The sequence below is a fragment of the Mandrillus leucophaeus genome, unplaced genomic scaffold (assembly GCF_000951045.1).
Source record: "Mandrillus leucophaeus isolate KB7577 unplaced genomic scaffold, Mleu.le_1.0 Scaffold1, whole genome shotgun sequence".
Classification (NCBI taxonomy): Eukaryota; Metazoa; Chordata; class Mammalia; order Primates; family Cercopithecidae; genus Mandrillus; species Mandrillus leucophaeus.
The window spans coordinates 5,886,532-5,899,829 of NW_012098097.1; the positions used below are offsets into that span (position 1 = coordinate 5,886,532).

General features: G+C 48.3%; 1 protein-coding gene across 1 annotated transcript in view; it reads right to left on the minus strand.

The window, feature by feature from the left end:
* Positions 1-1,845: 1,845 nt before the first annotated feature.
* The window catches only part of CPSF4L (cleavage and polyadenylation specific factor 4-like), a 12,976-nt gene continuing 1,523 nt past the window's right edge, over positions 1,846-13,298 (minus strand). The window contains exons 3-6 of the mRNA XM_012001926.1: positions 10,808-10,960; positions 7,331-7,426; positions 6,031-6,124; positions 1,846-1,935 (exon numbers count right to left, since the gene is read on the minus strand). Coding sequence (XP_011857316.1) covers positions 1,893-1,935; positions 6,031-6,124; positions 7,331-7,426; positions 10,808-10,960 — 386 coding nt within the window. The 3' untranslated portion in view covers positions 1,846-1,892. The remainder of the gene's footprint in view (positions 1,936-6,030; positions 6,125-7,330; positions 7,427-10,807; positions 10,961-13,298) is intronic.

The window sequence follows — 13,298 nt, forward strand, 5'->3', positions numbered from 1 at the left end:
TCTGTGAGTGCTCTTTAGGAGAGATGCTTAATGATTCTCTCCACACCTCCGCCTGCGTGCTTACTCAAGACCAGGAGCTCTTGAGGTGAGAAGGTAGATGAGAATGACCTTCAATAATATCCTCTTTCCCAGTCCCCCAGTTCCCTCGAGCAGGGGCAGCAGACCACCGTGACCCAGAGACCAAAGCCACCCACTGCCTTGTTTTTGTACGTAGTCAAAACAAGCCCTGCTCATTTGGTTAGGTGCTGTCCATGGCTGTTTCACGTGACAACAGCAAAGTCGAGTAGTTGCGACAGAAACCATATGCCCTGAAAAGCTGAAAATATTTACTATCTGGCCTTTACAGAAAAATTGTGCCGACCCCTGCCCTGGAAGAGAACAGTACCTCCGTGTGTTGGTGTGGCGAAGACGACTGGAGATTGCCGCTCTAAAACGTGTTTGGATTAGGAAGCACATTTAAGTAGGAGAAGCCTGTTGTGACTTGTCTCTAGTGCCTTCATGCCCTGTGTTGCCCACTGAATTGCCCTGTAACACCTAAGTGTAGTGGTAGCATAAAGGGATAGCTTGTCACCCCTCAAGGTTATCAGGAACATTTGTATCACTGCTATAAATGAAGTAGTATCACTTGTCATAATCAGAATGCTAAAACATAATGAAAAAGTTTAACTTAGTCACAGTAAATATTTTATATCCCTGAAAATAAGTTCCTTAAAGAGAATAGAACTATTTAATGATCCATCAGTCCTAAAAGGAGATCTGCCTTGTATTGCCAAGTTTAAGGCAAAGGTGAGATCCTGTATTAATAAGAAGACGGCTTTTTTGGTTGACATTGTTAAGTACTAAGAATTGTAACTCACATATAGTAGGAAACAAAAAAAAACTCCCCGCTGACTTCTTTGAATTAGGTACTGAGAATCCACAAGTAAAGTAGTGTGGGTAACTTTCAAGAAGCCATTGGAAAGTCTCCACATTCTGGAATTACTTGTAAATGTCTACAGAGTAATGGAAGGAAAGGCTTCCTTATCTGCTCATTGCTGCCATCTGGGTTGGGAAAATAAGTGAAGATGTTTCATCAAGTCCTTCAAGAATCTCTTCTTAATGTTCAGAATAGTTTAAGAGCATTGTTGAGTTAAACCGATAGCTGATTGATTATTTTCTGAGATTTAGATCTAAACAAACTCAGCATGATCAGGAAGCACTCCTCACAGCTCCAGGGTGCAATACTGATGTCAACTTGTCTTGTGAGGATACATTTTTCGCTCATATATGTAAAATTGCTATAAGTTCATTTGCACAGCCAGTTCCAATCATGTATGTGGTCATCAGATTAAAAGCTTCATCTAGAAAGACAAGACTCTTCAGAACAAATAGCGGACAAGTCCACGCTTCAGGTGTGAGATAGAGTAACTACTCATCTCTTCACAGAGCCAAGGAAAAACGCTCTAACATGATTTACCATTTTAAACAGCCTTATAAATTTTGTCTCTTAAAATCATGCTCCAGGCTGGGCGTGGTGGCTCATGCCTGTAAATTCCAGCACTTTGGGAGGCCGAGGCGGGCGGATCACTTGAGGTCAGGAGTTCAAGACCAGCCTGGCCAACATGATGAAACCCTGTCTCTACTAAAAATACAAAAATTGGCCAGCTATGGTGGCAGGTGCCTGTAATCCAAGCTACTCGGGAGGCTGAGGCAGGAGAATCGCCTAAACCCAGGAGACAGAAGTTTCTGAGCCAAGATCATGCCACTGCACTCCAACCTGGGCAACAGAGCCAGACTCTGTCTCAAAAAAAAGTAAATAAAATAAAATCATGCTCCAGAAGGAGAGGGGGTAAAAGTCGTGTTCTGCCCAGTCTGTGGCATTGGTGAGAGCCCCACTAGGTAAGAAGCAATGCTTAAATCTTGCTTCCAGGCAGCAGCTTGAATTCCCGAATCTTCCTGCAAGGTGCATACAAATGGAGCATGAGAATCCATACACATAATCCATATTCACCTTCCCATCCATCCTGCAGAAGAGGCATGGTGACACCCAGGCTACTCTCCATGCTTGAGAGGACGTATTAGAAGATACTGTTACTAAAAGTTGGAAATACTCAAGGGCATGCTTGAACACCCCGGTTGTAACTCACACGTGGTCTGTATAAGTGGACTAACCTCAGGGCGGCCTCGTTTAATCCTGAATAATAATATCTGAAAGACTGAGTTTACTTGGGAACGTGTAGTTTTTCTAATGCACATTAAAATTTATTTTAGCTGTTAAAAATAAAATCATTTTATTATCAGCAGACTCTTTTATGCTTTATGGGGCATCTACATACTACTACTGCCACTCTTCATAATAAAAATATTTGTAAAATATAAAAAATACTCCCCTGAGCTGATCATCTGCCTCTTCTAGAGCCTCACCTGTGGAATGGGTGGGTGTGTCCCTGAGTAAGTTATCCAGTTTACTGGAGCCTCCTTTGTACTGTAATTTGGGGATAATTATTCCTACTTTGTAGACATTTAGTGAGATTAGAAGTCTTATGTGTGTTAACTCCAGCAACATCTGTGATGGTAGGAACTGATTGACAGCAGCTGTTCTAAAGCCTGTAGTATGTGCCATCATACTACATACAAATTCCAACCTTGAACGGAGGAAGAGAGGCCCTACTACAATCCACACACAGATCCAGCCAGCATCTGGGGCTTGCTTTGTGCCGAGTGCCATGCAAGGTTTTTTGCATGTGTTTTCTCCTTTTAGATTCAAACAGTCCTGTGACAAAGGTGCTATCCTGCTCATTTTCCAAAAAGAAAACGGGCTTGAGGTAGAGTGATTTGCCTACGTAACTCTGTGCTGTTCATCACATAGCAGCCCCATTGGTTTGAACTGGCATTCAACCCCCCAAAACCTGACTTCTGGGCTCCATTCTTTTAGACTGCCCTAACTGGGGACTCCAGCTCCAGGCAGGCCAGGCACCTGTCTCTTTACCAAGGTGGGGGTCTAGTTCTTCCTGACACATCACATTGCACTTCTCCATTTCTCCAAAAGGCTCAGCACAGCTGCTACCTCTCCTGTCCCAGTGGATTCAGTTGCCTTGGTATTGGCCTTTCATTATGGCATTAAAAGATAGCAATACTGTTGAATGTTACATGTCACTACCTTACCTCCCCAGGATAAGCCTATTTTGTACCATCTACTCCATAATACTCCACACATAAGGCACAGAATATATTCTTAGATTTAAATAAGCCATACAGGGAAGCAGCTGTCATGCTAAAGAAAACCATTTGAGTTAATTGCCAGTTAGTAGCAGCAGCTGAGGCCATATGCAGAGGAATTGCCACGTGCAACCCAGAACTGTTGGTAGGAGCTGAGCAAAGTATAATGATCGTAGATTTCCCATAGACTCGAACTTTTGGTTTTTATGTACATTTTGCTCCCGTTTCATGGATAACTCATTCCTGCCAATCTGCCTCCAATCCTGTTGTATTTTTAGTAGCTCGTTCACTTACAGGATCAAAAGAGAGAAACCTGCATGCCACAGGCTACTTTTGCACCTCACTCATACCCTGCTTAGGATGACAGCAGGCTCACTGTGGAACTTGGAAAACAGAATCCCATTGAGCATCTTCTCCTGACCATGGGTTAGTTTTTAATAACTCCTACCAGTTGAGTCTTACTGTACTTACTGGCATAATGGCCTGGTCTTTGACACAAAAACAGAAAAAGTGAATGGCATGACTTTTTGTAAATTCAGATTTCTAAAGATGTCTAGGGAACCATAGGAGATGGTTAGCCACCTTTGTGAGGAATTGGATGGATTCTGCTTGTTAGTGAAGCTTATTTCAGGCATTCAAGCCCAGCATTACAATCACAGAGAACAAGGCTCTAGATACTGCAAGGCACATAAAAGCAACTGTACAAGAAAGTCAAGGGTTCTGCCTCTCTTACCTGTCATCCCGATAAAACTATTCTCTTGCACAATGGAGACTGCAAAGCTCAGGACAGTTTAGAAGCTATCAGAATGAAGGTATGATCAAACATGATTTTTTTTTCTTCCCGATAAACCAGAAGATAGCAGAAAAAAGAACCAGGTGCTACATTCCCTCCCTTAACCATACTCTGCCCTCCTGCCAATAAAGAATCTCAAGGATGTTATGTACAAGTAACTGAAGAGTGGTAGGCAACAAAGCGGGAAATGACTGTTCCTTTTGAAGGAACAGTCTTGTCCAACAGGAGATGCCAACAGAATGGTTTACAGTATCCTCTCATTCTCTCCCAATTCACTCTCCCATCTGGTGCAGAAAAGGAGTCATTCTCCAGCTCCCTGATCATTCCTTGCCCTCCCAGCTCTCAGCCCAGCACTAGCCCAGCCCTTTGGGTTCCTTTGCCCACCCTGTGGCACAGGTCCTGCCCTTGACCCCTGATCCCCAGGCAGGAGAGCAGGCACTCTGTTGGGGATGGGGGAAAGCTTCCAAGCTTCCACAGCAGAAATAGGAGGTGCTGAATCCCGGGGCTGGTTGACAAGCTGCAGATAAAGTGAAGTCGTGAGGAAACACATACTGCAGATAGTCCCTCTGTGCAGATACTACAACTTCAAAGAGGGCCGGGGTGCTGGCCACGCTTTTAGGGTGAAACCAAGGTTCAAGATGCCTTCAGTTACAGTTTTAAGTGCCAAAAGCATACCTTTCAATGAAAATTAGGCTTTCATTGTAAATGGGCTTGTAAATTCCCCACAGTCCCACAGATTGCCTCCCACCTTCTTTCAATGTCCACTCAGAACCAGCAGGGACTGCCTTCCTCCCAGGCCATCACCCACCCGGCGTCCAGTGCTCGGAGTCCCCAGTAGCTGTCAGTAGCTGCCCCAGTGTTGGCGCTGTCTGGCCTCTGTGATACTTAAACAGGTGTCCGACATTCAGTCACCTAGACCAGGGGTCAGAAAGCTTTTTCTATAGAACACCAAACAGTACATATTTTATACTCTGCAGGCCATTGGGTTTCTGTTGCGGCCACTGGACTCTGCCATTGTAAGCACCGGAACAGCCATGGCCCTGTTCCAACAAAACCCTTTATGAGCGCTGGAATTAATTTCACATGTCACAAAATATTTTGATTTTCCTCCCACTTTTTACAAACCATTCTTAGCCCTTCACCTGTACAAAGAAAGGCAGCAGGCTGCACTTGGCCCACAGGCTGTAGTTTGCCAACCCCTGACATAGGCGCTCATCAACACTTGGTGTCTACTGAGAGTGTGTATCTCTCCATAGGGACTGGGCCCTGTTCTCAATCAGGGCCAGCCCTGATTCCAAAAACCACGCATGCTACCCAGTTAGCAGAAGGAAAGCCTAGGGCTGCTCAACAGAGAAGTCCTACCCTACCCACAGCAGAGATCCTAGAGGTTGGAGAGGAGTCTGGGAGGAACAACCACACATATGCGCCCTGCATGCATGATGACTGCCTTTCAAAGGAGAGTGAGGGATTGCTTGGAGCCATGCAGTGCTGCTGGGTGAGCTTCCCTGGGGAGCAGAAAGGAGTGGGAATAAAGGGATGAGGCACGATGGCACGTGCCTGCCTGCACTCACCTTCGTGTAACTCGGGTTGCATAAAAGATTCATCTTGGGACTAAGGAAAGTGGAGAGAGACGATTACAGCCCAGCTCTTGCCCTCCCATCTTCTGCTCATTAACATGCTCTGTGCCAGCCTGCTGCAGAGTTCATATTTCAGAACCCTGTAGGGAAGGTGCCCTCCCTTAGCCAGGGCGTGAGGGAGAATTACGGAGGACTGGGGAGAAATGGGCGTTAAGTGTCTCTACTCTTAGAACAGTTTGTGAAAAGATCGACACCCATCCCCAGCATGAGTACACATTAAGAGGATGGGTTCGAGTTCTGAGATCGCCAGGGTCAGGCAGCGGTACCAGGAAAATACTGGGGCAGATGCTTGCCAGACGCTTCATTTTCCACCATGGACCAGCAAAGGTATGGAAAGATCTAGAACTAGAAGGCCAGGCCCAGCACTCTGATGGGAGTTGATAACCGAAGGATCGTACTTACTGAGAAAATCGGCACTTGGGTCCCTCGGGGCAGAAGCCAACTAAATAGTTGAGACACATTATTCTGGGGACATGGCGGTATTTACACAGAGGACCTGCTGGGCAAAGAGAAAGTGATGAGAAGGATCCGTTTCAGCAAGAGGGGAAAACACATGAAAAAGTTCCCTGGGAAGGGTGTGGATGGTTATCGGGGCTTCACTTAATACGGGTGGATAAATCTTCCCGTCCTTTCCATACCACCCTAAAGTACCCACTTCTAGCCATGAGACAGGGGTGGGGAAAGGGAACCTTGGAATGTGCTGGAGCAGGTGTCAGCTGGCAAGTCCTGATATCGAGTCGGAAGTGTCACTGACATGCTGTGTCCTGGAGGACTTGCATGGATATGAACCATACTTTGTTGCCTGTTATTTGTTTAGGTATGGGACATACAGCTGAGGAAAAGCTGACCTGGCTGGGCGGGGTGGCTCACACCTGTAATCCCAGCACTTTGGGAGGCCAAGGTGGGTGGATCACTTCAGCCCAGGAGTTTGAGACCAGCCTGGGCAACATGGCGAGACTCTGTCTCTACTAAAAATACAAAAATTAGCTGGGCGTGGTGACGCACACCTGTAATCCCAGCTACTTGGGAGGCTGAGGCAGGAGAATTGCTTGAACCTGGAAGGCAGAGGTTGCAATGAGCCAAGATTGCACCACTGCACTCCAGCCTGGGTGAAAGAAAAGGAAAAGCTAAACCCACAATCCTACTGATCTTCTCAGCAGCCCTCACCCCCGCCCAGATCCCTAAAACCAATAGCACTAAGAAGTCAGTAAGAAAAACCTATCTGAAGACACAGGAGAGGGAGAAACCCTGTTGCTTAGGGCATGGGAACCCTGCTGGGGGAAGCTGCCTCTTAAATTTGGCTGACAGCAATGGGAAAGGTAGGACACGCTTAAGCAACACTCAGGATCCCCCAGGTGGGTAAGTGGAATGCAGAAGAGAGCGCATATGAACTAAGCGTTTCCTGTGGGCCTCACCCTGTGTCAAGAGCTTCCTGTGGTTCAGTAACTTGGAGAAGGGCATGCAGCTGATACATGCTGAAGGTAGGATTTGAACCCAAGTCAGTCTGCCCCAAGAAGCCCGTTATGGCCCCACACCAGGCTGTGTTTTGTGTGTCACGGCAGAGCTGGAGAACTACAGAAAGGCCTTCTGTTGGGGTTCCAACAAGGCACAGCCTCATCAGGACAATGGCCCCTCCCCTGCTGAGAGCCCCCACACCCTGATCCCCACAACCCCTAGGGCTCCCTGGCTTCCAAGGCCTCACCGTCCTTGCAGAAACCTTGGTCATACCAAGGACAGTCCTGGGACTTGAAAGCTGGCTTCACATGGAGAAAGGGACACTCCTTGTTGCTGCAGTCACCTGAAAATCCCAGCACTCTTTGTAGAAGCAGTTTCTCTTTGTGGTCACTTCTGTGTCCCCAAACCAGACTGACCTTGCCCCTCACATACACAGAAGACACTGGCCTTTATTCTGGGAGTCACCAGCTTTTTGAAGACGGCGAGTATGTCTAATCCCTTCTGCAGTCTAAAGAGGGTGCATCCAAGTCTTATTTGTTAAGCAGGGCATGGTCGGAATATATGCCTCTGGAAGAGTAAGAGTGGGGGCAGGACCCCAAATGGAAAAGGAGGCATTGGAACTGAAGGCAGTTGGAGGCTAGCAGGAACAAGGAGAGCCAAGAAGACCTGCGACATTAAGTGGAGATAGTTCTATGTCGCTGTAACTGAAGCCCCCTCTTCATCTCTACTACAAAACCCATGCTGCCTGCAGAGCCTAGGGAGGCTGTTCCCCTTGGTGGAAATGCAAAGAAAAGCAGAGGCCTGCTCAAGTTGGCACAGGTATGAAAAGAAACACTCTGCAGAGTGGATACCTGCAGTTATACTAAGCCTGCGTCATCATCTCTATGGATTAGACCAAGTCTCCGGTTTAGTTTATTTCCTACAATGAGCCAGCTCAGTGGGCCCGGGCTACCCAGGTGCTATTATTATTATTACTATTATTATTTTATCATTTTGAGATAGGGTTTTACTCTGTTGCCCAGGCTGGAGTGCAATGGTGCGATCTTGGCTCACTGCAACCTCTGCCTCCCGGGTTCAAGCAATTCTCCCAACTCAGCCTCCCGAATAGCTGGGAATACAGGTGTGCACCACCACACCTGGCTAACTTTTATATTTTTAGTAGAGACAGGGTTTTACCATGTTGGCCAGTCTGGTCTCAAACTCCTGACATCAGGTGACCTCAGGATCACCACCTCGGCCTCCCAAAGTGCTAGGATTACAGGCATGAGCCACTGTTCCTGGCCTAGGAGTACTTTCCTTTAGGCAAAACCTTGCTCTGTAGAGGCCTAGAGTATAAAATAGATCTTCTTGGAGCAATTTGAAAATCAGTAGAATATATGCAATGACGCTCCTTCAGCTCTGAAAAGCACTGAGTTGTAGATAAGGAGGATGAAGTTGGAAAGATTCATGAGTTCTCAACTTGAATGAAGCGAAAGTGGGATGAATCTTCCCCCATGCTTCCTTCAGAGCTCTCTTCCTAAGAGAAATTAAGAGGGCTCTTAATTTTCTCTGTCTCAGAGAAAAGAAAAAAAAAAGGAGAGTACCCCCAATTCCTAAGAGTTTAAAACCACCATTCTTTCCCAGCCCCCTCATTTCACAGAGAATGCCAGGGCTCAGAGACGGGAAAAGGCCACATCCATTTCATTCAGCTTCCTCACATTCATGAAGGGTTCATTTGCTCATTGTCAGTGTACAGCACTGGGCAGAATGCTGACTCTGCGCTGGAGCTTTCTAATGAATCAAAGTGACATCACCCGCTAGGTGATGCTAGCCGGCATTTGATGGATGGAGATAACAAGAAGTCATCTACCCTGGTTGCCGTTCTGCTGGGCGCACGTCGCTGCATTCCTGGCCTGGCCAGCAGGTGGCAGCAGCACCTCAGCCTTCAGTCCGCCTTTCAGAGACGGGGGAGGGGGGGGTGGGTACTGGGCTGAAGACCTCAGACAGCAGGCGCTTCCAGTGACTCTCTCCCACTCCCACACCTCCCCAACAACACCAATTACAGTGATCATCACTTTGATATTCGAAAGCCATATGCGTTCATTTACTGTAAGAACCGTAGATTATATCTTGTAATCATGGGCTTACAAGTCTGTCCCCTACTAATTGGAGTTATCTGGGGGCCGAGGGGGACCTGGTCCTGTTCCTATATCCATGCCCAGAAGCACCTGATCAAGGCTACTGAAGGAATAACTAAGTAGGTGGCATTTTATTACTAAAGTCACAGAATGTTAGGCAGTGACCAAGGGGAGCTTGGATAAACATTGTCCTTTCAGGGGAGACCTGGGGGCAGCTCTCAGGAACTGCCATGCCTTCGCCTTCCAGGAGCAGGCAGGAAATGGAATATTAGCCTGGGAGGGGCTCTGACTGGCCTAGGTGATGCTTTGCCTCCTTCTCAGGTACCCAGGACCCTCCCATTGGCACTAACGAGGAGCAGCCACTTGGGAGGCCCTGAAGCTGGCTCCAGCCACATTTGGAAGCCAAGCCTCCTGAGTCAGGGGCGTCTAGGGGATTCTGCCAGCTCTCTCCTTGCAGGTCACTCTTTATGGAATACAGTTCGAAAACCACTGGACTAGATCATCCGTAAGGCTCCTTCCAGCTCCGAAAAGCTCTGAGCCGTAGAACTGTATTGTGAAGGGTGACACCTGAAGCACATTGACAAATTCCTTTCTTAAATAAGTGGGAAAGTGGCTACAGCTTCCCCATAAACAGTCCCTTGATTAAAAGGTCAAAGGAGGCCGGGTGCGGTGGCTCACGCGGATAATCCCAGCACTTTGGGAGGCCGAGGCAGGTGAATCACCTGAGGTCAGGAGTTCAAGACCAGCCTGGTCAACATGGCAAAACCCAGTCTCTACTAAAAATACAAAAATTAGCCGGGCATGGTGGTGGTGGGTACCTGTAGTTCCAGCTACTCAGGAGGCTGAGGCAGGAGAATCGCTTGAACCTGGGAGGTGGAGTTTGCAGTGAGCCAAGATCACGCCACTGCACTGTAGCCTGGGGGACAGAGTGAGACCCTGTCTCAAAAATATATATATACATATAAAAAAAATAAAAGGACAAAGGATGCCTTGAAGCCAGAGGGAGGCAAGATGCTGCTTGAAGCTTGACCACACAAGATGATTTTAGGTGCCAGACTTCTGAACCTCATGGATTTATGTTCACAGTTACCTTTGATTTCCAACAAGTGATGCTAGTTCTCCATTCATGGAAACAATGCAAAGTTTCTTCTAAAGTAAGAGTTAAAATAGCAGGACCGTTGGAAGAGCAGACAGTGGCACAGGGGCTTTGAGGGTACAGCAGGCATCGTGAATGTGGCTCTGAAGGCCTGATGTTCAGGAAGTTCTAGCCGGGGCCTGAGAGATGGCTCACTGAGACATTTCCAAATAGCCAGGCTGGGTGTGTGATGAACCAGGACTGGGGAGAGCAACAATGCCCTCTTCCCTTTTGGGGGTAACTGGTAAGCACCTTGATCCAGGGGGCAGTAAAGGGCAGGGACGTCAGGGTGTACTTCTGCTTGTCTGGGGGTTTGGAGAACAGGCACCTGAGGCTCAGACAGGTCTCTCCGGCCTCCAGGGACATGTTCAGCCTCCTCTGCGTGGCCCCCTCCTCTAGAAACCTTCTTCCCATTTCACAGCCCACACTGCCACCCTCCACGGTGAGGCGCCGAGCCAGGAAGAGGCCTTACCAAACTTGGAGTAGAAGTAGCACTCGGGCATCCTGGTGATGTCGTACTGGTGCAGGAACTTGCAGTGGTCACCCTTCTTGCACAGCCCCCGGAGCCAGTGCTTACACACCACCATCTTCTCCCCTCGGTCATGTCGGAAGGGGCAGAGTTTCCCTGGAGATGCCAGAGCACCTGGCTGGGAGGCCTCTCATCCACAGCCTGGGCCCGGCTCAGCCCTCCCGGGGATTCCCCAGGAGGGTACCCGACTCAGTCCCCAGCGACTCTCCCCTTATCCCTTCACCTGGACCCTGTAGGGGCAAGAACTGGGGGCCGAGGCAGCATGAAGGGCAAGCTCTTCTCTTTGAGACAGAGTCTCACTCTGTTGCCCACGCTAGAGTACAATGGCGTGGTCTCAGCTCACTGCAATCTCCACCTCCCGGGTTCAAGTGATCCTCCTGCCTCAGCCTCCCAAGTAGCTAGGATTACAGGTGCCCACCACCACACCTGGCTATTTTTTTTAATTTTTAGTAGAGACAGGGTTTCACCGTGTTGGCCAGGCTGGTCTCAAACTCCTGATCTCAGGTGATCCATCTGCCTCAGCCTCCCAAAGTGCTGGGATTATAGGCATGAGCCACTGTGCCTGGCCAGGGCAAGCTCTTCTTAGTGCACAGCTGTTCCGGCTACCACACCTTTGCCCATCCTTCCTGTCTAACTGGCGTGTCATGCCCTTCTCCAGGGAAGCACCTGGGCTCAGAACAGCTGCCTCCTTTTCATTCCCACAGTGCCTAACAGCCCCTCTCATCCTGCCAGGGAGCAGGGCCAGGCTTTCCAGCCCAGAATCCCCACACCCAGCCCAGCCCCTGGCACATAGTAAGTGCTCAGTTAGGGCACGTTGAATTCCCATCTTTAAAAACACCAAATGTTATGCTTCCCGATTCCAGAGACCTAACAGGGTGACAGAAGAGCCAACTTTGTAATGATTTATAAGTAATATTCCATGGAAATGTTACAGTTAACTGTTTTATCATCATCACTCAAGTCTGCATTGCTATTAGCAGGAAGGACACCCAGTTCCTAAGTTTCTTTCTCTTTATATTCATTCATTCATTCATTCATTCATTCATTCATTCATTTTGAGACAGGATCTTACTCTGTTGCCCAGGCTGGAATGCAATGGCACAGTCATGGCTCACTGTAGCCTCAAACTCCTAGACTCAGGCAGTTCTCCCATCTCAGCCTCCCGAGTAGCTGGAACTACAGGCATGCACCACCACACTGAGCTAATTTTTTTTATTTTTTGTAGAGACGGGGCTTTGCCATGTCCCAGGCTAGCAGTTCCTGAGTTTCTAAGCAGGTCCAGCCTCATGCCTGGCCAGTTCTCTGACATAATTTGGGGTGTAGGGGAGGTGTTATTTCCATTTTTCCTTTTTTAAAAAAAATTTTTTTTATGTTTTGTAGAGATGGGGTCTCGCTATGTTGCCTAGGCTGGTCTTGAGTGATCCTCCAGCCTTTGCCTCTCAAAGTGCTGGGATTACAAGTGTGAGCCAACTCTCCTGGCCAAGGTGCTCTTTTTAAATAACCCCTACCCTCCACTGCTGGCCATTGATTTGCTTGGTTCTGACCTTCCACCACAATAGCTTTCTTTCTTTGCAAAAGGGTATTGCTAGGAACCGTTGATCTAGGGACTGGATGGGCTGAGCTGAGGAGACGCCACTCAGCCCACATTTGAGCCTGCAGGGTCCTGGGTGCACAAGCCCTTGGGTGACCAGTGATCTCATTTCCCTTCTCCCTGCATGGTCCAGGGCTGGCTCCAACACAAACAAGGCAGGTGGGCGACCATGGTCCCAGGTCCTCCTTGCCCAATCCCCTCCAGCCCCCCAGCTTCCAGGGACAGAGTCATTTGGATCAGAAAGCATGTCCTAAACTCTCACCCCAGGGAGATGTCTTAACCCAAATGTATAGGCAAGCAAGACTGGGAAACCCTAAACTTGGAAGCCAGTTTTGGTGTGTGTGTGTTTTTTATTTTGGGCAGTTGTGTATTTCTGTGGGAAGAGCCTCTACGTGAGCCAAGAGCCAGAAGAAAAGTTGAAAACTCTTGTATTTGAGTCAGGCCTTCCCAGAATGGCTGCATTTGGGGAGAGGGGCCTAGGAAGAGGGCAGTGACCCAAAGTCAGGGCAGGAGAGAAGTGGAGGATGCTTTTTGACAGCATTTAAAAGACGGTGGCTAGCGCTACCTCAGAGCACAGGGAATGGATGAGACAATTGACCAGTTTCCAAACTGAGTCAGAGCATGGGACTGGGGAAGAAGGAGGCCTCCCGTCTAGCTAGGAAGAAAACAAGAAAAACATCAAGAAGCTGGAGCCTCCTGGGAATGCACAGTCCAAAGTTCAGACACACGCCCATCCCAGCAAGGCAGAAAGAAAGAAAAACCCCTTACCAGGCAGCCTGATTACCCTGATGCGAACTGCAAACTACGAAGACTGCTGCTGAGGTGGGGAAATCTTAGGGGAGC